This window comes from Oncorhynchus keta, unplaced genomic scaffold (genome assembly GCF_023373465.1).
Source record: "Oncorhynchus keta strain PuntledgeMale-10-30-2019 unplaced genomic scaffold, Oket_V2 Un_scaffold_13320_pilon_pilon, whole genome shotgun sequence".
In the NCBI taxonomy this organism is placed as follows: Eukaryota; Metazoa; Chordata; class Actinopteri; order Salmoniformes; family Salmonidae; genus Oncorhynchus; species Oncorhynchus keta.
The window spans coordinates 286,501-310,577 of NW_026290771.1; the positions used below are offsets into that span (position 1 = coordinate 286,501).

Consider the following 24,077-nt stretch of genomic DNA (forward strand, 5'->3'; position numbering starts at 1 on the left):
AAGATGGAGAACTGCCTGCCTCAGATGTGGATACTAGTTTCCCTGAAGCCCTCTGTAGTGTAGTTTGGGGAGGCAGGGAGCCCAGTGGTTTGAGATCCTCCGTGAGCACAGTTGTGTACGTCATCCATTTCGTATGTTACGTTACGAATGTGTATATGCTTAAGATCCCGTTCAAGCTCTTTTGATGCATGATGCTTACTAATTTGTTTCTCTTGCTGTGTCATTCTGTTTCCCTGAAGCCCTCCATAGTAGTTAGACTCGTTCCAATAGATCCTAGTGGAGTCCATAACCTCATGGTAGTTTTAGGAAATGTCAGTTTAGATGGCATATTATGCCTTACCTCATTCTCAGGTCCTGCAGCCTAAGAATTGACCACTCCCGCTGTTTGGGTCTACAGTCGTAGCCCAAGGTTTTGAGAATAACACGTATTAATTTTCACAAAGTCTGCTGCCTCAGTGTCTTTGGATATGTTTGTCAGATGTTACATTTCATAAGTGTCAAAGGCATATATTGACAATTACATGAAGTTGTCATTATTTTTCAAGACCTCTGCAATCCGCCCTGGCATGCTGTCAATTGACTTCTGGGCCACATCCTGACTGATGGCAGCCCATTCTTGCATAATCAATGCTTGGAGTATGTCAGCATTTGTGGGTTTTTGTTTGTCCACCCACCTCTTTGAGGATTGACCACAAATTCTCAATGAGATTAAGGTCTGGGGAGTTTCCTGGCTATGGACCCAAAATATTGATGTTTTGTTCCCCGAGCCACTTAGTTATAACTTTTGCCTTATGGCAAGATACTGGAAAAGGAATTGTTCGTCACCAAACTGTTCCTGGATGGTTGGGAGAAGTTGCTCTCGGAGGATGTGTTGGTACCATTCTTTATTCATGGCTGTGTTCTTAGGCAAAATTGTGAGTGAGCCCACTCCCTTGGCTGAGAAGCAACCCTACACATGAATGGTCTGAATGGTTTATTGTTGGCATGACACAGGACTGATGGTAGCGCTCACCTTGTCTTCTCCGGACAAGCTTTTTTCCGGATGCCCCAAACAACCAGAAAGGGGATTCATCAGAGAAAATGACTTTACCCCAGTCCTCAGCAGTCCAATCCCTGTACCTTTTGCAGAATATCAGTTTGTCCCTGATGTTTTTCCTGGAGAGAAGTGGCTTCTTTGCTGCCCTTCTTGACACCAAGCCATCCTCCAAAAGTCTTTGCCTCACTGTGCGTGCAGATGCACTCACACCTGCCTGCTGCCACTCCTGAGCAAGCTCTGTACTGGTGGTGCCCCGATCCCGCAGCTGAATCAACTTTAGGAGACGCTCCTGACATTTGCTGGACTTTCTTGGGCACCCTGAAGCCTTCGTCACAACAATTGAACCGCTCTCCTTGAAGTTCTTGATGATCCGATAAATGGTTGATTTAGGTGCAATCTTACTGGCAGCAATATCGGCAATATCCTTGCCTGTGAAGCCCTTTTTGTGCAAAGCAATGACGACGGCACGTGTTTCCTTGCAGGAAACCATGGTTGACAGAGGAAGAACAATGATTCCAAGCACCACCCTCCTTTTGAAGCTTCCATTCTGTTATTTGAACTCAATCAGCAGAGTGATCTCCAGCCTTGTCCTCATCAATTCTCACACCTGTGTTAACAAGAGAATCACTGACATGATGTCAGCTGGTCCTTTTGTGGCAGGGCTGAAATGCAGTGGAAATGTTTTTGGGGGATTCAGTTAATTTGCACGGCAAAGAGGGACTTTGCAATTCATCTGATCACTCTTCATAACATTCTGGAGTATATGCAAATTGCCATCATACAAGCTGAGGCAGCAGACTTTGTGAAAATTAATATTTGTGTCATTCTCAAACTTTTGGCCATGACTGTATGTTTCCACTGTTAAGGTGAGGTTTTCACTGTTTGGGTGGTGATTGGCTGAGTCTGCTCTGTGGTCTCACAGGTATAGTACAACATGACTACAATAGTTCTATATTAATAAATGGGACACCATTCACCTTTCCCGGAAATCCTTTTAATGTATGTCTATAGACTGCATATTGCAAGAGTAGAGATTTGACTGCACTTCTACTGCAGTAGCTAGCTATACTGTCAGTGCTACTGGGGCAATTTTAGTTTGGAGGAAGGCTGTTGCTAACCTACAATCTTTGGTTCAGGACTTCAGGATGCCATGTGGTGATGAGAGAGATGGTTGTTTACTGTGCTCCTGCATGGATACTGGATGGACTGGTGTGGAACTAAAGTCACTTGATGGAATACTTTTGTGTACATTGAGTTGTTTTTTTAGTCCAAGACAAGTGTGTGAAGGAAACCGCCCCTAGACTTTCCAGTAGTTACTGTTTCCCTATCATTATTAGATGATGGAAGACAGGAGTACAGGCCTTGGTAAGGTATGGAATTATCTGGTTATGTCTGCTGGGGGGAGGACCGGCTGGTGGTAATGACGGGCGGAATCAGTGGAATGGTGTCACATCAAACACATGTTTTCAATATGTATGATGCCATTCCATTTGCTCCGTTCCGGCCATTTATTATGAGCCGTCCTCCCCTCAGCAGCCTCCACTGTGGATTCAGAAATCACAGGCTTGAGTAGGAAAAGACACCATGGAGAATCTAGTCACTGTTTCATGTAGTAGTGTATTTTCACCACAGAGGGGCAGTGTTTCACTGAATGCTCCTGGGCCCTGATAGGGACGTGACGTGACTAAATGTATTCTGTTATTGGATTTTGGGATTATTAATCAATTCTCGAATCTCTTACACTTATTAAAGTCAGGATTTAGGCTTACTGTGTACATCATTATGATGGACAATGTGGTCAGGAGATCAACTCTCGAGCTTTTCATGAAGAAGCACACGCACACATGCAACTGCAATATTTTTATGAGCAAACAAAGGAACAATATTTCTAAGGAACAGCAATAATATTAACAATGCTAAATATAGATTTTGTACAAAAACATGACATAATGGCAGAATGGAATTGGAGAGAGTGAATGCCCCTAAGCAATACTAATTCCTTGTACAGAGGCAAACAAATGAAACCATTCAGCAACAGACTCTAGTTGAGAAGAGTGGAGTGGGTAGAAGTTGTCCCTAACCACTGATACAGGGTCAGATCTTGTCTCCCTTGGTGATAATGCTTGAGGGTAGGTGATACATTGTCCTATTAGGAAGCTGTCCAAGTATGGACAGGAGCGTGTCCTAGTGTGGACAGGAGCATGTCCTAGTGTGGACAGGAGCATGTCCTAGTGTGGACAGGAGCATGTCCTAGTGTGGACAGGAGCATGTCCTAGTGTGGACAGGAGCGTGTCCTAGTGTGGACAGGAGCGTGTCCTAGTGTGGACAGGAGCGTGTCCTAGTGTGGACAGGAGCGTGTCCTAGTGTGGACAGGAGCGTGTCCTAGTATGGACAGGAGCGTGTCCTAGTATGGACAGGAGCGTGTCCTAGTATGGACAGGAGCGTGTCCTAGTGTGGACAGGAGCGTGTCCTAGTGTGGACAGGAGCGTGTCCTCGTGTGGACAGGAGCGTGTGGACAGGAGCGTGTCCTAGTAGTGTGGACAGGAGCAGCGTGTCCTAGTAGCGTGGACAGGAGCGTGTCCAGTGTGGACAGGAGCGTGTCCTAGTGTGGACAGGAGCGTGTCCCTAGTGTGGACAGGAGAAGCGTGTCCTAGTGTGGACAGGAGAATGTCCTAGTGTGGACAGGAGAATGTCCTAGTGTGGACAGGAGAATGTCCTAGTGTGGACAGGAGACAGGAGCGTGTCCTAGTGTGGACAGGAGCGTGTCCTAGTGTGGACAGGAGCGTGTCCTAGTGTGGACAGGAGTGTCCTAGTGTGGACAGGAGCGTGTCCTAGTGTGGACAGGAGCGTGTCCTAGTGTGGACGTGTCCTAGTGTGGACAGGAGCGTGTCCTAGTGGTGGACAGGAGCGTGTCCTGGACAGGAGAATGTGTGGACAGGAGCGTGTCCTAGTGTGGACAGGAGCGTGTCCTAGTGTGGACAGGAGCGTGTCCTAGTGTGGACAGGAGCGTGTCCTAGTGTGGACAGGAGCGTGTCCTAGTGTGGACAGGAGCGTGTCCTAGTGTGGACAGGAGCGTGTCCTAGTGTGGACAGGAGCGTGTCCTAGTGTGGACAGGAGCGTGTCCTAGTGTGGACAGGAGCGTGTCCTAGTGTGGACAGGAGCGTGTCCTAGTGTGGACAGGAGCGTGTCCTAGTGTGGACAGGAGCGTGTCCTAGTGTGGACAGGAGCGTGTCCTCGTGTGGACAGGAGCGTGTCCTCGTGTGGACAGGAGCGTGTCCTCGTGTGGACAGGAGCGTGTCCTAGCGTGGACAGGAGCGTGTCTACTGAGAATAATAGTAGTAATGGACACATGTTAAATGGAGGCTATAGAGTTGCCCTTTTATATCACAATAACCATGTTGGCTAGCTATTTGCAACGGTTCTACAGCAGCCTGAAACTTTGTATAGCTAATAACATATCAATTTACGTCAGCACTTGTAGGATGTGTTGTCATGGTCCCCATTCTGTAATGTCTACAGACAATGTAGCCAAGCCAGGGTGCCATGGTTGGATGAAAATGTGCTGCTATGCTAACATATTACCCACTGTAGGTTGTAAACGAACAACAGCATGTAATATTGTAATCTCAAATGAAGTCTAATAAGCATGAGAAATGTAAAGGGAAAAAAGGCCATGGTCAGATTTTTTATTAGTCAAAAAAGCTCAGAAAAAGTTTTTCACGAAGCAAAGATACAGCGGCCACTCATAATGGAGGTTGAAGCCAGATTGTGGAGCCTGAGCTCTCCTTCACACGTAACAGTATTGGGAACCACTGCTCTGTCAATTGCAAATAAAATGTGATGGTATTCAAAATGTAAAGACAATCCAATACAATAGTTTATATCATAGGAGGCTGCTGAGGAGAGAATGGCTCATAATCATGGTTGGAACGGAACAAATGGAATGGCGTCAATGGCACCTGGAGACAATGGCACTTTGAGTCAGGTGAACCTTTATGTAAGAGGCTTTGTACTGACTGTTCTAGCCTGATCTACAGTATAGTACACACTACCATATAGGCATAGATCCATCCACAGGTTATACCTGTGAGATTTAGGGAGTAATGATGATGGGGAGTAGAATGAACACTGCTGCACCCCTGTAGGGTTACAATGTTTTCTAGCCCTTCTCAAATTCACATCGCTCAGACTGGAGACCTCAGCGTGACCTCTGACCTCCCAAAGCGAGGGCACACTGGGAACGGAGGTCAATTCAATGTCTATTCCACGTTGAAATGACGTGGAAACAATGTTGATTGAACTAGTGTGTGCCCAGTGGTAATGCTCCATGTGCCAGTGTGGGACAGGTTGGTGATTGTCCTGCCCTGGGCCTGCATGGGTGGCCTGGGATGAGTAGACTTGACCTCTCAGAAATAGTAGGGGTATGTGGGTGATTGTCCCGCCCTAGGCCTGGGTAGCCTGTGATGAGCTCAGCATCTCAAACACAACATGACTCGGCAAGCCTGAAGACCAGCTATGAAATGTGGGTCAGATGCAGGTCAAACAGCTGCCAAACTAAGGGTAACTATTTCAAATAATGAATCCACGATGCGGTGGAGATTTATCGGTGTTTGTAGCATGACCTGTAGTGTTTCTGACGACTGCCATTTTGAATTGTAACTGATCAGACTGTGGATTTGTTCTTTGGGCTTTGAAGAAATTATGCTTGATGGAGAAACAGATTAACGCTGCTTAATTTACAGCAAAGAAGACCACTACAGTATTCAATACCTGCTGAAGCAAAGACGGGTCTTTCTTGGACATTATTTTCTGTAACTGCAACATAACAGCAATAGCAACAATTTATGAATGAGGTGAAACGTGACCAGGGATGGTTTCAAATAGGACTGGACAATAGGATTGAAAAATGCATTGTCTTTGCTATCTAAACTATCAAACAGCGGCCACTCAGCTTGGAGGAAAAATGAATTAAATGATTCTCAACCACGACATGACAATGTTGACTTGACAATTACAGCACACATTGGAGTCTATACAGTCTAGCAGCAGTTTGGTTAGTGATTAGCCTTGGTCGATGCCATGCTAATACCGTCAATATAACAAAATGTCAACATTCATCTCTGTAGTAGGACTCTGCACCCTTACTGGTCATGTTACCTGACCAAGAAACACTCTGGGCTAGAATTATAATAACCCGACCAAGAAACACTCTGGGCTAGAATTATAATTTGGGCCCTGAGTTTTTCCTGGTGAGGTCACCTGGTACACATATTGGGGACAATATCTACTCATTCTACACTTCTACTAATCATGGCCTTGGACTGAATGTTGTATCAAATAAAACACTGTGTACAGTACACACACACACACACACGTGTACACACACACACACACACACACACACACACACACACACACACACACACACACAGAGAAACTGTTCAATTACATAGTAAGGGTGCATTCATAGTTATCAGGGGACTTCATACAGTCATCATTAGGTCATGTGATTCCAACTCTGTCACTCTGTTCAGCTGTATGCTGTAGGTCCATGACTCACTGATGAATATTTGTCCACAGCATATATGTGTCTTTCTGAGGTTAAAAACCCCACTAAGGTCAACCATAATGTTAAACCGACTTTACGGAGTCCATATTTGGACAGTATAAGTCTCAGCAGGACTTGTGCCAGCAAATTACCCATGTGGGATATCATGTGTTTTTATGTCATTTCAGACCTTACTCCTCTTTCTGTAGTAAGTCATTAGATAACCAAACTACACCTTGGTGTAGTGATCCAGATGTGATGTGGCCTGCTGCTCACTGTTGTGTTAAGTAATACAGTATCTAAGAATAGAGGCATGTTACTAATTCCACATTCTGCCCAACATTTTGGACACAATCTTTGTAAACAGACAATGTGCACACAGTGAGTCTGCTGTAGTCCTAGTCTCACTTTGGCATACTTCCTACGTCCTAGTCTGCTATTTATCTTGGCTACGGGACAATGTGACAAAGACTGATTGAGGTGGTGGTTCACCCTGCTAGTGTAAACATATGTGCAGAGAATCCTTGTTCTCCATGGTTAAGTCTCGTCTGCTGTCAATCAGTAACCGTAGGTAACAGTCTGGGACATGTCAAAATGCTCTGCAGCGGAAAACGCATGTTTCTTATTAGACAATTTCAGGTAGCACTTCCTGGTTTCAGTCCCTTTTCTTCCGTTTGGGGCCTAATGAACACAACCCTGTTCTGGTCCTCACATGATCCTGTCACTGTCCACCAGTGTCAATACACTCAGGACACATCTTCAGCTATCCACCCAAACACCAGAGAGCAGTCACAACTACAGTTTGTATTCTCTCCTTTATGAACATATCCCAATGTATGGGTTTTACGACCAGGAAAACCCAATGTCATGTCATGTCATTGTATGTCTTTTGAGAACATAAAGCGAGAGTTGGTAAACAGAGATATGAGACATAAAGAACATGATAACAGCCGTTGAGGAGCAGACACCATGAGGGTTTAGTTCCTTTGGCATTTTTTTCATCTCGTCCACAGGGAGAAGAAAATGCTTACAAAATATCACACCATGAGATCAACTACAATCACTCTCCCTATGTGAGCTGTTCATAGGGTATGATAACAGGTCAGGATGACCGATTCCACCTGCAGAAACACCTGCGTGTTTGTTTCTCTCTGTGTGTGTGTGTGTGTGTGTGTGTGTGTGTGTGTGTGTGTGTGTGTGTGTGTGCGTGTGCGTTTTGTTAGTTTATTTGTTTGTGTGTGATGAGCTTGTGAGGTTGAGGGAGAGTTGATGTGAAATCAAAGATGTCTGTATAGATCACACATAAGGGATGCAATTAGAATTAACAAGCTTCAAATGCTGGTCTGCAGGTCTCCATTGAGTAGCGTGCTTTGAGTCTCCGTGGGGTCATTCATCATGCGCGACTTGTCCTGCTTGCTGTCGCTGCGCTCAATCACATCCAGCCCACCCACCTTCTTCCGACACAGAACGTTCTGGAAGCTCTTCTTGAAGTTCTCCGACAGGAACGCGTAAAGGATGGGGTTGGCACACGAGTTAGCGTAACCCAGGACCACCACGAAGGCAAAGGTGCTCCTCAGGAAGGGCGTGGTGGAGATGGTTCCTGTCACCGATGTCACATTGAAGACATAGAAGGGCAGCCAGCAGAAGACGAACACGGCAACCACGATGGACACCATGCGGGTTACCTTCCTCTCCGAGCGCTTCCTCTTAGTGGATCCGACACGGATCCCTGACGACTTCACCTAAAAAATGAAAGATTTTATTTGTATAGCAATCTTTAAAAAAAAACATAAATATTAAGAGACCCGACACGGATCCCTGAGGACTTCACTTTCATAGTAGTAATAATTATAGATTTTATCTGTATAGCCCACTTTAAAATATAGGTAAATATAGCTACATTTCAAGGCACTTCACCGCACAGGCAAAAACAAAATAAGAAAATGATAGATTAAAGTAGACATACTGTGCTACTGTTACAACATACGATAGGTCACAACAATTTAGTCAGGTTGAAATGAAAATAGAAGTATAGAAAGACTGCAGTAGTCATGGCAGTAGTCAGTCTCATCTATGTCGGTCCGCCTTGGTCTCAGGAGGTGACACTGATTATGTCCTAATATGGACACCGTAGTGGTGGCAGAACGATGTAAAACAAGTACGACCTTAATGATGATGGTGAGGTAACACAGGCAGGTGACCATGAGACTGACCTTGATGATGATGAGAAGGTAACACAGGCAGATGACCATGAGACTGACCTTGATGATGATGGTGAGGTAACACAGGCAGATGACCATGAGACTGACCTTGATGATGATGAGAAGGTAACACAGGCAGATGACCATGAGACTGACCTTGATGATGATGAGAAGGTAACACAGGCAGATGACCATGAGACTGACCTTGATGATGATGAGAAGGTAACACAGGCAGATGACCATGAGACTGACCTTGATGATGATGAGAAGGTAACACAGGCAGATGACCATGAGACTGACCTTGATGATGATGAGAAGGTAACACAGGCAGATGACCATGAGCGGGAGGAAGAAACCCAGGACGAAGGTGTAGAACATGAAGGCGGTGTAGTAGGCCTCCTCAGGCTCCGGCCACACGATGGTACAGAAGCAACTGTTGTGCTTGGTGATTAAACCGCTGTAGATTATGATAGGCAGGTTGACCAGGAGTGACACCCCCCACACCGCCAGGTTGATGCTCTTGGCCATACGTGGCTTGCGCCACTTGGTGGACCGGATGGGGTGCACAACGGCCAGGTAGCGGTCGATGCTCATGACCATAAGGCAGAAGATGGAGGTGAACTGGTTGAGTGAGTCCACGGTCATGACCACGCGGCACAGCACCGCACCGAACGGCCAGTGGACCAGCGCCAGCTGAATGGCGATGAACGGTAAGCCCAACATGAACAGAACATCTGCGACTGCCAAATTCATTATGTAAATATTGGTGACCGTCTTCATCTTGGCGTAGCGCAGGATGACGTAGATCACAAGGGCGTTGCCACAGAGACCGATACCACACACCAGGAAGTAGAGGAAGGTGATGACCATGGTGCTGGTCTGGTTGAACGTGTTGTCGCCCGTATAGGTACCATTGGGTTCCGTTGACTCGTTGCCCAGAATAAAGCTGTCGTACATCAGGGGTTCTTCGGTTAGGTTGGGGAGCGAGGAGGGGAACACCCAGGAGTCCATGGTGGCACTGGTTCCTCAATGTCTCTCAGATATCCAAGGAACTCGGACTATAACATCCCACCTGCATGGATGGAAGAAAATAACAGAATCAATGTGGTGCCTCTCAGAATCAATGTGGCCTCTCGCTCTCTCTGTCTCCGTCTCTTTTTCTAGGGAACAAACATTTTTGAAAGGCCTCACAAAATATAATAGCACACAGTTACGAAATATAAATGTACATTTACTCTCTGTTCCCCTCCCCCCTCAGATTTTCATTGTTTCTAATCTTACTTTCTTTTGTCCCTAATGAACCTCGAAGAACATTGCAGTTGTTGTTTTTCTAAGTTGAGGTTACTTGTGGTAAATTGTTTTGGATTTCCAAGTCCTTCTGTTTAGCACCATTTTTGTCCAAGCTCGGCTTAAACACGTTTCATAATATTAGCTTATTATATTAGCAATAACTAGAGGTGGGAAAAGTATCCAATTGTCATACTTGAGTAAAAGTAAAGATACCTTAATAGAAAATGACTCAAGTGAAAGTCACCTAATGAAATATTACTTGAGTTAAAGTCTAAACGTATTTGGTTATAAATATACTTACGTAGGAAGAGTAAATGTAATTGCTCAAATATACTTAAAAGTATAAGTTATTTCAAATTCCTTATATTATTAAACAGGCATCATTTTCTTTTTTTTCTGGATAACCAGGGTCACACTCCAAGACAGACATCATTTACAAACAAAGCATGTGTGTTTAGTGAGTCTGCCAGATTAGGGGCAGTAGGGATGACCAGGGATGTTCTTTTGATGAGTGTGGGAATTGTTCTGTCCTGCTAAGCATTCAAAATGCAATGAGTACTTTTGGGTTTCATGGAGTAAAAAGTACATTATTTTCTTTAGGAATGTAGTTAAGTAAAAGTAGTCAAAAATATAAATAGTCAAGTACAGATACCTTAAAGAACTACTTAAGTAGTACTTTAAAGTAGTTTTACTTGAGTACTTTACACCACTGACTATAACAATATGAAGACTAATGTGATTGTCTACAAATGCTTAAGTGTAGACTGTAGCATAACTAAAAGTGATTGTCTTTCCAGACAATGCAGGTAATTCTGCCCCCCTCAGCTCCGAGGATGGCACATGCTGTTGACTTAATTGATTAGGATGTTAATGAGTGTGCCACGCTTGTGCTGTTGCAATAAAACTATGCTCATCACAGACTACTGTAATAATAACCTGTCTCAAACCAGGAAGAGATGGGATGAAACCACACAGACAGGCTGACCTGGTTTAAATACTATTTGAAATACTTTACCTGGGCTTGATTGAGCTTGCCTGGCGTAATGCAACCAATGAAATAGTCCCAGAACTGTAAACCCCACACCTCTGGCACTCCAGACAGACTCAATCAAACACTCAAAGAACACATACTATTTGAACCCAGGTCTGGCACACAGGGCAGCTTGCTCTCCCCTACCTCCAATGCATTGTGTATATATTTACTAATGTCCTTATGTAACTTGGTAACCACTGTGTAACCTGTGTTGCAATCCCACTTCAGACCATTGGTTCCTGGGGCCTCATTTGTAAGCCCTGCATACAGAGATAATCGTTGCCGGTATGGGCAGGCTACAGTATTGATGTGCAATAGGAGCGCGACATCATTACCTATTTCATCTCAGAGCCTATACCAAGGCTGGACATACAGTATAAACCCAATAATCTGTTGATAAACTAAATATTGAACAACAATGTAGTTTGCATGCAGTGGCCAAATGGCAATAGTTCCACATTATACAGGAAATAAGGGACGTTATTGTCACTATAAAAGGTGAATGTCTTCCAGGCAGAGTTTTAATGCTCGTTCAGGCGCACACAGTTTTATGACAGGCCTGATATATAACGGGAAACATGCAATGTATGGCTTGTGCCACGTTCATACATCTCAATATTATTGTAAGTGCACAGACTTTTCAGAAATGGCATATGCAGAAATTGAGTGTGAAATGTGCATAACATTATAAATGAGGACCCTGGCCCTGGAGGTGTCTGTTGAGAGAGAGACTCTTGGTTGGCTGGTTCAGCTGCAGCCTCTGTCTACAGTCAGCCTGTGGTAATCAGTACTGGGTAAGCCCCATGATCTTCGAAAATTGATGGGGATGGACCTATATCCTGTCCACGAATGCATAGGCATCATGCTCCATTAAAGCCCATTAACCGAGGGCACATGTCCCCTGATTTGGATCCCATTTGGGATAAAATATACAGAGCCTTCAGAAAGTATTCAAACCCTTAGACTTTATCCACATTTTGTTGTGTTACAGCCTGAATATAAAAATGATTAAATGTAGGTTTCTTTTTACAAATGAAAGCTCAAATGTCTTGAGTCAATAAGTATTCAACCCGTTTGTTATGGCAAAAAAGCAGGCATTGAATATCCCTTTGAGCATGGTGACGTCATTAATTACATGTATCTATACACCCAGTCACTACAAAGATACAGGCGTCCATCCTAACTCTGTTGCCAGAGAGGAAGAAACCGCTCAGGGATTTCACCGTGAGGCCAATCGTGACTTTAAAACAGTTACAGAGTTTAATGGCTGTAATAGGAGAAAACTGAAGATGGATCAACAACATTGTAGTTACCAACATAACACATCACTGAGTATCACTTCATATTTTCAAGCATGGTGGTGGCTGCATCATGTAATGGGTATGCTTGTCATTGGCAAGGACTAGGGAGTTTTTTTAGGATAAAAATAAACAGAATAGAGCTAAGCACAGGCAAAAGTCTAGTGGAAAACCTACAGGCCAAATATACACTGCCGTTGCCTATCAAAATGACATTGAATGTTCCTGAGTGGTCTAGTTACAGTTTAGACTTAAATTGGCTTGAAAATCTATGGCAAGACTTGGAAATGGCTGTCTAGCAAGGATCAACTACCAACTTCACAGAACTTAAAAAAGAATAATGTGCAAATGTTGAACAATCCAGGTGTGCAAAGCTCTAAGAGACTCACCCAGAAAGACTCACAGCTGTAATCGCTCTTAGAGACTTACCCAGAAAGACTCACAGCTGTAATCGCTCTTAGAGACTTACCCAGAAAGACTCACAGCTGTAATCGCTCTTAGAGACTTACCCAGAAAGACTCACAGCTGTAATCGCTCTTAAGAGACTTACCCAGAAAGACTCACTGCTGTAATCGCTCTTAGAGACTTACCCAGAAAGACTCACAGCTGTAATCGCTCTTAAGAGACTTACAGAAAGACTCACAGCTGTAATCGCTCTTAGAGACTTACCCAGAAAGACTCACAGCTGTAATCGCTCTTAAGAGACTTACAGAAAGACTCACAGCTGTAATCGCTCTTAAGAGACTCATACCCAGAAAGACTCACAGCTGTAATCGCTCTAAGAGACTCACCCAGAAAGACTCACAGCTGTAATCGCTCTTAGAGACTTACCCAGAAAGACTCACAGCTGTAATCGCTCTTAGAGACTTACCCAGAAAGACTCACAGCTGTAATCGCTCTTAGAGACTTACCCAGAAAGACTCACAGCTGTAATCGCTCTTAGACTTACCCAGAAAGACTCACTGCTGTAATCGCTCTTAGAGACTTACCCAGAAAGACTCACAGCTGTAATCGCTCTTAGAGACTTACCCAGAAAGACTCACAGCTGTAATCGCTCTTAGACTTTCCCAGAAAGACTCACTGCTGTAATCGCTCTTAGAGACTTACCCAGAAAGACTCACTGCTGTAATCGCTCTTAGAGACTTACCCAGAAAGACTCACAGCTGTAATCGCGCTTAGAGACTCACCCAGAAAGACTCACAGCTGTAATCGCTCTTAGAGACTTACCCAGAAAGACTCACAGCTCTAATCGATCTTAAAGACTTACCCAGAAAGACTCACAGCTGTAATCGCTCTTAGAGACTTACCCAGAAAGTGTATAGTGTATATATATATATATTTATATATATATTTTTTTTACAAATGTTGGAATTGTTCTTCCACTTTGACATTACAGAGTATCTTTTGTAGATCATTGACAATAAATGACAATTTATTCCATTTGAATCCCACTTTGTAACAATAAAAGTCAAGGGGTTTGAATACTTTCCCGAAGGCACTGTACAATTCATTGTTTCACAGAGAATACGTTGAAATATGTTGAATTGGGCCATCACTGCCCACACAAAAACATTAGTGAGGGACTTGAGTCATGACATCTCTGTAGGAGGGCCCAGCTGTTTATGCACTCAGTCATTGGTTTCACAGCATTCAGCCTTAAAGGCCCTTATCAAGTGTAATCACACAACAGATTAAAAGCTGCAACAGTAGGACCCTGGTGTGTGTATGGAGAGCTTCCCGTGGAATTCTCTCTCCTTTTAAATACAAAATGGAACAGCTTCAGTTCTGCCTTTTATCACAAGTCTGAGTACAGGTTTCCAGCTAATTTATGTTGTCATGTCTGCTAGTCTAGCACACTGAAACACACACACACACACATACATGAGCTATGTGCAGTGATCTGTGAGCTGCTCTGACAGCTGGTTCTTAAAGCTAGTGAGGGAGGTAAGAGTCTCCAGCTTTAGAGATTCTTGCAGTTCTTTCCAGTCATTGGCACACACACACGTATGCATGGACACACACACACACACACACACACACACACACACACACACACACACACACACACACACACACACACACACACACACACACACACACACACACACACACACACACACACACACACACACACATACCATAGGGAAGGCATTCAGTCAACTCCCCAGTCACAGCCCCCTTCCTGAGAAGTGCTTGTCCTTCACTTGATACTAGACTATAGTCTTCCCTCAGTAAATAACAACCCAAAGGTTACTCCTCTACACTGTTATAGAAAACGTGTATTTATTAGGGGGTGGGAATGAATGCAAATTAGTATGTAAATGATTCCCGCCTATGTAATTGAAAGAAAGGAAGGACTGCGGCACCAAAATCAGTGAGCCGTGACAGAGCCAAATTAGAGTGCAGTTCAGTGTCAGCACATAGTGGGAGGGATGCCCCCTGTCAACCTGAGATAATATCAACATCATAACATGTTTCATTATGCCAGTTTGTCATTGCACCTCCTGCACAGTGAAAGCTGCCTCGGAGGCGTCTGAGATATGGCTATTGTTGTGCTAAATAAGCAACACCAGATACGAGGGAGGAGGGAGGGGTATTTGGGATGTTGAAAACAAAACAGTAAAACAGATGATGACATTCCCTGGGCCACGTGTCCATGTGTTAGTCCCAAATAGAACCCCATTCCCTCCCTTTGTGCTGCACTACTTTGACCAGGGCCCATAGTGTCCACTGGCCATAGGGTGTCCACAGCCCATAGGGTGTCCACAGCCCATAGGGTGTCCACAGCCCATAGGGTGTCCACTGCCCATAGGGTGTCCACAGCCCATAGGGTGTCCACAGCCCATAGGGTGTCCACAGCCCATAGGGTGTCCACTGCCCATAGGGTGTCCACAGCCCATAGGGTGTCCACAGCCCATAGGGTGTCCACAGCCCATAGTGGCATTTGGGGCGCAGACCGTGGGATCACGTCCACGCTAGCTGACACCCACATAGCGGTTGTTTGGCAGTGTCAGAGGTGGAATTGCATTAGAGCTGTTAAATCCACAAGCAGCTCCTGGCATTATCCCTAAAGCATTATCCCTAAAGCATCATACCTAAAACATTATACCTAAAGCATTATACCTAAAACATTATACCTAAAGCATTATCCCTAAAGCATTATCCCTAAAGCATTATACATAAAGCATTATACCTAAAGCATTATACATAAAGCATTATACATAAAGCATTATCCCTAAAGCATTATACCTAAAGCATTATACCTAAAGCATTATCCCTAAAGCATTATCCCTAAAGCATTATACATAAAGCATTATACATAAAGCATTATCCCTCAAGCATTATACCTAAAGCATTATACATAAAGCATTATCCCTAAAGCATTATACCTAAAGCATTATACATAAAGCATTATACATAAAGCATTATCCCTAAAGCATTATACCTAAAGCATTATACATAAAGCATTATCCCTAAAGCATTATACCTAAAGCATTATACATAAACCATTATCCCTAAAGCGTTATACATAAAGCATTATACTAAAGCATTATCCCCAGCGTGTTATCCCCAAAGCATTATCCCTGATGCATTATCCATAAAACATTATCACTAAAGCATTATCCCCGAAGCATTATCCCTGAAGCATTATACATAAAGCGACAGTCGCATTAGAAGAAATCCAGCCTTGTAAGAAAACCTTGATTCGGCTGATAGAAATCCTCATTATTTTGTTTAATGAAAAGCTAGCTCGTCACTTACCGTGCCAGAGACAAAGAGAGTAGCCTAACAACTGAAACGGTTGCTATCATTGCACTAAATTCACAACACTACTATACACTGAAGCATTTCGCTACACTGGCAATAACATCTGCTAGATATTTGTATGTGACAAATAAACATTTTATTTGATGTGTACAAAACATTAGGAACAGCTGCTCTTTCCATGACATCGACTGACCAGGTGAAGCTAGGTAAAAGCTATGATCCATTATTGATGTCACTTCTTAAATCCACTTCAATCAGTGTCAATGAAGGGGAGGGACAGGTTAAAGAAGGATTTTTAAGCCTGTGTCAAGAACTGCAATACTGCTCGTTTTTTCACACTCAACTGACACAACTGTGGGAAGCATTGGAGTCAGCATGGGCCAGCATCCGGGTGGAATGCTTTCAACACCTCGAAGAGTGCCCCACCAAATTGAGGCTGTTCTGAGGGCAAAGGGACTGCACTCAATATTAGCACGGTGTTCCTAATGTTTTGTACACTCAGTGTAATTACCTATTATATCCTGCATCCCGAATGGGACCCTATTACCTACATAGTGCACCACTTTTGACCAGGACCAATAGGAAATAGGGTGCCATTTCAGATGCATGATGCAACATGTTTGCTCCATGTTTAGATGTACATTTTGGACTTGTTGAAATGAAGTTGGTGGGTTGACGTTGGCTCCTGAACTATGAATAGATGCACTGTACAGTATGTATTGAATGCAACATTGAGCAATTTGTCAACAAGTGGTTCAGTCTCAGTAGTCTGGATCTAAGCCTAGTGGTAGAATTTAAATATATAATGTAATATAATTAAATGAAATAGAATATAATATAGAGGAGAATAGACTAGAAGAGCTCCTGTGGGTTGTTTAGAAACCTGATTCATTGTTCTGCCAGATTACTTCCCTCTGTCTTCTCAGGCACTGCCTCAATAGAATAGACAGCATGTGGGCTGATTGGCACCTGATAGAAAAAGGCTGAAATACGGGATGCAAATACAGCTGTCTGTGTCGGTCCCGAGCTCATTGGTGTGGAAGACTGTGAGGGGCCCAGTTGAAACAATGTTGATAGTTCACTAGTGGACTGGACCCATAAATTAGAGTCCCCCCCCCCCTGTAATTCACACACTGCCAAGGACTGTAAAACTGCGACCTGATACGTCTCTGCTTGGCACTCAGCATTAAGGAGATACGGAGGTATGAGATTTCGGGTAAGGCCCAGCCATAGACTAGCATCCTGTCCATGAGGTTACTCAAGCTGCCTCACGCTACAGAAGCGGGAGATAGGCTCTTGCTCCAAGGCGTTCTGGGTCAGTTCGCATAAACCAAGGCTGTCTTAATGCTTTACAGTGTATTGATTTAGAATATAATAAAATAGAATGTGTGGGCTGAACCTGCACCTGATAGATTGAAATCTTGTTCCGAAACATTACTCCTGTATCTCTTCAGGCTCAATGCTTTATATTGCTTTGGTTTAGAATATAATATAATAGATCCCTGTTCAGGCACCTGATAGATTGTCTGCCAGTTTACACCACTTTCTCTTCACTGGCTGGGTCAACGCTTTACATTGCTTTGGTTTAGAATAGACCACATGAGTGCTGTTCAGGCACTACCTGACAGATTTCTGCCTTGTTCTGACAGTTTACTCTGCTCTGGTTTAGAATAGACCACATGAGTGCTGTTCAGGCACTACCTGACAGATTTCTGCCTTGTTCTGACAGTTTACTCTGCTCTGGTTTAGAATAGACCACATGAGTGCTGTTCAGGCACTACCTGACAGATTTATGCCTTGTTCTGACAGTTTACTCTGCTCTGGTTTAGAATAGACCACATGAGTGCTGTTCAGGCACTACCTGACAGATTTATGCCTTGTTCTGACAGTTTACTCTGCTCTGGTTTAGAATAGACCAAATGAGTGCTGTTCAGGCACTTCCTGACAGATTTATGCCTTGTTCTGACAGTTTACTCTGCTCTGGTTTAGAATAGACCACATGAGTGCTGTTCAGGCACTACCTGACAGATTTATGCCTTGTTCTGACAGTTTACTCTGCTCTGGTTTAGAATAGACCACATGAGTGCTGTTCAGGCACTACCTGACAGATTTATGCCTTGTTCTGACAGTTTACTCTGCTCTGGTTTAGAATAGACCACATGAGTGCTGTTCAGGCACTAACTGACAGATTTATGCCTTGTTCTGACAGTTTACTCTGCTCTGTCTTTTTATTCTTATTTTTTAAATTTAATTTGACCTTTATTTAACTTGGAAAATCAGTTAAGAACAAATTCTTATTTACAACGACGGCCTAGGAACAGTGGGTTAACTGCCTTGTTTATGGTCAGAATGACAGATCTTTACCCTGTCAGCTCAGGGGATTTGATCGAGCAACCTTTCAGTTACTGGCCCAAACCTTTAACCACTAGGCTACCTGCCGCCCCTTATGTCGTGTTCTAACTCGACGCACCGTAGAGCACTGGCACGATGCACCTGATAGCTTGCCGTCTTGTTCTGCCAGCTTACTCCGCTCTGTCTTTTCAGGCACACAGTGACTCTGTCACCAACGTTTAGCGCAGTGATTTAAAGGGCTGTGTGGGAAATCTGGGGTAGACGATAAGGAGCTACTCATCTGTTTGTTCTTGCAGCAACAGACCCTGTTGAGCCGATGATCAGAACATTCAAATCCACGTTTCCGATGTGATCACAGAGAGTGGTCGGGGATTGGAACCATCCAAATTGAAATACGCGCAACATGAAATAGTTAATCCAATGACAGTTATCTGATAAAATAGTGTCATAAATCAGTCAGTCTATGAATGTGACAATACATTTGAAAAACTAAATAGAGTAAAGCAATAGTAGGATTTGAAGCTTAAATATTTAATCAACATTTCAAAAACATCAACACACATGATTTCCCTTGTCTTTCCCTTTTCTTTACCATGATGACTGAATAAGAATTATCGACTAGATCATTTTTTCATACACCTAAATTGACAGAAAATGTCAGTTGGAAAATTGTAAGACCCGATATAACATTGCATTTAAACAATGACACATTTCTATATTTTCCTTACCTTTAAAATCGATTAAATATAATCCAATGTAAAACTTTATTCCGTTTATCTGAGTTCAATGGGTCTTCATTTCCCACCATGAAACATTCTCAAACACCTCTCCAATACGTTCAGCCGAAACGAGGTTTGACAGCTCTGCCATTTGAATTCACCTTTCAAAATAAACAACCTTTGATAATTTACCATCATGCTGAAATAAGTTATAAAAAAGATCGAGATCATTGAAAATATGTCTACGCAAGAAAAGTAATAAATGTATGTGGCACGACTCTGTGCGTCTGGCTACATGTTAAGGTGCGCACAGAGAATGCCTTGAATGAAAAGGGCCGGATAGAGTGGAGATGCGGAGCGCGCGCAGCTTGTATTAGCTACTCACAGCTTGTAATGACAGACACCGGCTAGAGACCTCGTACAGGGCTGTTGCTGCTGCTTGCTACTGTTCTCCAGCCCGAAACGCAGAGTTACTGGTCCATTATTTCCCCATTCCTTCTCCGTTTCCTCCCATTTAATAAAATAAAAGCATGCAGTAAACTCTTTGTCACCAGGCTCTTACGTTAGGACTGAGCCAGCACACTACGAAAAGATGAAGGTGGTTAGTGAGCTGAAGCCTTGTTTACCTCCGGTCTTCATTTGAGTTGTGAGATTAAACATAATTATTGTAAATTATTTATTGATTATAGGTGTATATATCATCAAGTAAATCTATTGACCAAATGTATTGAAAATGATAGTCGTTATGTTAGCATAATTATTAGAGCTAAATTATGCCAGATACCTCTTGTATTTTTGCTGTGCAGCCTATGACAAACATACTGTTCATTCGAACTGGATTGTGAAAGTAGCCAACCAGTAGCCAACCAGTGGGGTAGAGGAGGGGACATTAGACACAATACCAGCGTCACACATAGCTTTGAGTGGACGAGAACCAAGTTATTCACACAGTTGCGTTTACCCTTCGGTTCATCGACAGCTTCCAATCGCAAAGACGGACAAAACAACATGCAGCAGACAGACAACCGTTATCTTTGACATAAAAATAACTGCAAACACTGTTCTGCCTGCCGTCATGCTGACCTGTTGCACTCCCATGAGCATAGATTGTTATGCAGACCTGGGTTCAAATACTATTCGAAATCATTTAAATACTCCAGGGCTTGATTAAGCTTGTCTGACACAATGGAACAAATAGAAAGTCCCCCAAAATTCAAAACTCTTGGAAGGCAGAAAAAAAGCAAAAAAAAAGGTAAAGTGTTAAAAATATTTGTAATAGTATTTGAACCCTGGTATGAAACTGTGTGGAACAAGAATGATTGTGTAACAGATTAAACTACCATGTCCTTTCCTCTAATGTTTTGTGACCAGGGGGAAGAGTCAAAGTGAGTCCCAAATAGCACCCTATTCACATAGCCACGGGAAGTAGGGTGCTGCGGGTGCTGCGGGTGCTGCGGGACCCCTGAAAAATCGGAATATATAAATATATATATTATGATAATTTTTTTCTCTCACCAAAGTAGTGCACTGCGCCTTTACTAGTCCTGTATTAGAGGATCAATATAGCTGTCTGTAGCGTTCTGACTTGCTGTAGCGTTCTGACTTGCTGTAGCGTTCTGACTTGCTGTAGCGTTCTTACTTGCTGTAGCGTTCTGACTTGCTGTAGCGTTCTTACTTGCTGTAGCGTTCTGACTTGCTGTAGCGTTCTGACTTGCTGTAGCGTTCTTACTTGCTGTAGCGTTCTGACTTGCTGTAGCGTTCTGACTTAGTGGTTGAGAGTTCTTAACCGGAAGGTTGCGAGTTCAAATCCCGAGCTGACAAGGTTCACATCTGTCGTTCTGCCCGTTCTGAACAGGCAGTTAACCCACTGTTCCTAGGCCGTTCACTTTGACAATAAGAATGTGTTCTTAACTGACTTGCCTGGTTAAATAAAGGTAAAATAAATAAAAAAATAAAGTTCTGACTTACGTCATTGGTGCTACTGGCACTCTTTGGACATGATCCTTGCCATCCTACAGAGTGTAAGCCAGTCAGCGGACATTCGGGGGGGGTTGTATCTGTGACACTGCAGATAAAAGCCATGGCTGTGTGTGTCAAACCGAATCCTGCCTCTTCTCCCCTCACCATTCACATTAGATAACCACAGACTTCTAAATGGCTGTTTTCCCTGAAATCCCCACCAGTGTAGGGTGGAAAAAGTATGTGAGCCCTTGCATTCACCCTCCTTTGGCAGCAATAAACTCAACCAAATGTTTTCTGTAGTTGCGGATCAGACCTGAAAAACGGTCAGGAGGAATTTTGGACCATTCATCTTTACAAAACTGTTTCAGTTAAACATTATTCCTAACATGTCTGGTGAAAACCGCTCTCGAGGTCATGCCACAGCATCTTAAATCGGGTTGAGGTCAATACTCTGTCTGGGCCACTAGAAGATGTATTTTCTTCTGTTGAAGCCATTCTATTGTTGATTTACTTCTGTGTTTTGGGTTGTTTTCCTGTTGCATCACCCAACTTCTGTTGAGCTTCAATTGGCAGACAGATAGCCTTAAATTCTCCTGTAAAATGTTCTTCCATCAATGATAGCAGCTGTCCAGGCCCTGAGGCAGCAAAGCAGCCCCGAACCATGATGCTCTCCCTCCACCATACTTAAAATCAAATGGAATCTAATTGTCGTACATCAGCTGATATCTCAAAGTGCTGTACAGAAACCCAGCCTAAAACCCCAAACAGCAAGCAATGCAGGTGTAGAAGCACGGTGGCTAGGAAAAATCCCCTAGAAAGGCCAAAACCTAGGAAGAAACCTAGAGAGGAACCAGGCTATGAGGGGTGGCCAGTCCTCTTCTGGCTGTGCCGGATAGAAATTATAACAGAACATGGCCAAGATGTTCAAATGTTCATAAATGACCAGCATGGTCAAATAATAATAATCACAGTAGTTGTCGAGGGTGCAGCAAGTCAGCACCTCAGGAGTAAATGTCAGTTGGCTTTTCATAGCTGATCATTAAGAGTATCTCTACCGCTCCTGCTGTCTCTAAAGAGTTGAACAGGTCAGGATTCCATAGCCACAGGCAGAACAGTTGAAACTGGAGCAGCAGCACGGCCAGGTGGACTGGGGACATCAAGGAGCCATCATGCCAGGTAGTCCTGAGGCATGGTCCTAGGGCTCAGGTCCTCCGAGAGAAAGAAAGAAAGAGAATTAGAGAGAGCATACCTAAACTTTACAGTTGGGATGAGGTTTTGATGTTGGTGTGCTGTGCCTTTTTTTCTCCACACATAGAGTCGTGTGTTCCTTCCAAACAACTCAACTTAGTTTAATCTGTCCACAGAATATTTTGCCAGAAGTGCTGTGGAACATCCAGGTGCTCTTTTGCGAACTTCAGATGTGCAACAATGTTTTTTTTGGACAGCAGTGTTTAGTGTTTTACGTATCGTAGACTGGTCAACAGAGATGTTAGCATGTTCCAGAGATTTCTATAAGTCTTTAGCTGACACTCAAGGATTCTTCTTAACCTCATTGAGCATTCTGTGCTCTTGCAGTCATCTTTGCAGGATGGCCACTCCTAGGGAGAGTGGCAACAGTGCTGAACTTTCTCCATTTTATAGACAATTTGTCTTACTGTGGACTGATGGACATCAAGACTTTTAGAGATACTTTTGTAACCCTTTCCAGCTTTATGCAAGTCAACAATTCTTAATCTTAGGTCTTCTGAGATCTCTTTCGTTCGAGGCATGGTTCACATCAGGCAATGCTTCTTGTGAATAGCAAATTCACATTTTGTGAGTGTTTTGTATAGGGCAAGGCAGCTCTAACCAACATCTCCAATCTCGTCTCATTGATTGGACTCCAGGTTAGTTGACTGCTGACTCCAATTAGCTTTTGGAAAAGTCATTAACCAAGGGGTTCACACACTTTATCCAACCTACTGTTTAAACGATGTATTCAATACAGACAAGAAAAATACAATAATGTTTTTATTAGTTTAAGCAGACTGTGTTCGTCTATTGTTGTGACTAAGATGAAGATCAGTTCAAATTTTCTGACTAATTTATGCAGAAATCCAGGTAATTACAAAGGGTTCACATACTTTTTCTTGCCACTTATTGAACCAACGTGGTTCTGAAATGTGAAAATTGACGTCTGTGCCCAGAATCACTTGTATCACTTGGAGAATTGTCTAATTGCCTTTTAAAATAAATAGCTTATACCTGAAATGAAATCCAATTGTCTGTCTGTTTCACATTTGGAGATAGTGTTTCCTGTTGTGATTGATATTCAGTGGGGTTGAAGTCAGCCAGGACAAGGGCATCATCTGCTGAATGACTTGGCAACAAGCTGACTCTCTTTGCATCCCAAATGGCACTTTATTACCTATTTAGTGCACTCCTTTTGGCCAGGGCCTACAAGGAATAGGGTGGCATTCAGGATGCAGACTCTGTCTCTCTCTGACCATGTTGATCTGATTGATTTCACTTTTGCCATCTGGCCCTACAGCAGAGCTCTTTGTATTCACTGGATCACAAGATGAGGAGTGTCTGAGTGGGAATTTTCTGCTGTTCCCTTACTTCTTACAAAAGACCGGGATGAGATGGACGAGAGTATGAGTGATAATGGTTTCTCTGTGTGTGTGTGTGTGTGTGTGTGTGTGTGTGTGTGTGTGTGTGTGTGTGTGTGTGTGTGTGTGTGTGTGTGTGTGTGTGTGTGTGTGTGTGTGTGTGTGTGTGTGTGTGTGTGTGTGTGTGTGTGTGTGTGTGTGTGTGTGTGTGTGTGTGTGTGTGTGTGTGTGTGTGTGTGTGTAATAGTGAATATGATGTTATTCTGCTGTTCTTTTGAG

General features: G+C 43.4%; 1 protein-coding gene across 4 annotated transcripts; it reads right to left on the reverse strand.

Annotated features, from left to right (window-relative positions):
* Positions 1 to 4,708: 4,708 nt before the first annotated feature.
* On the reverse strand, positions 4,709 to 20,076 carry LOC118376397 (somatostatin receptor type 2-like). 4 transcript variants are annotated; one of them, XM_052513631.1, is made up of 4 exons: positions 19,631 to 20,073; positions 19,255 to 19,406; positions 9,038 to 9,857; positions 4,709 to 8,326 (listed from the first exon to the last, which is right to left on the reverse strand). In XM_052513631.1, exons 3-4 carry the CDS (start codon positions 9,794 to 9,796, stop codon positions 7,916 to 7,918), a joined length of 1,170 nt encoding a protein of 389 aa, XP_052369591.1. In that variant the 5' UTR covers positions 9,797 to 9,857; positions 19,255 to 19,406; positions 19,631 to 20,073; the 3' UTR covers positions 4,709 to 7,915. The 4 variants fall into 4 exon arrangements, with proteins under 4 accessions (XP_052369591.1, XP_052369592.1, XP_052369593.1 ...); XM_052513632.1 differs by lacking the exon at positions 19,255 to 19,406 and having other exon boundaries at positions 19,631 to 20,076; XM_052513633.1 differs by lacking the exon at positions 19,631 to 20,073 and having other exon boundaries at positions 9,086 to 9,857; positions 19,255 to 19,622.
* Between the last annotated feature and the right edge of the window lie 4,001 nt (positions 20,077 to 24,077).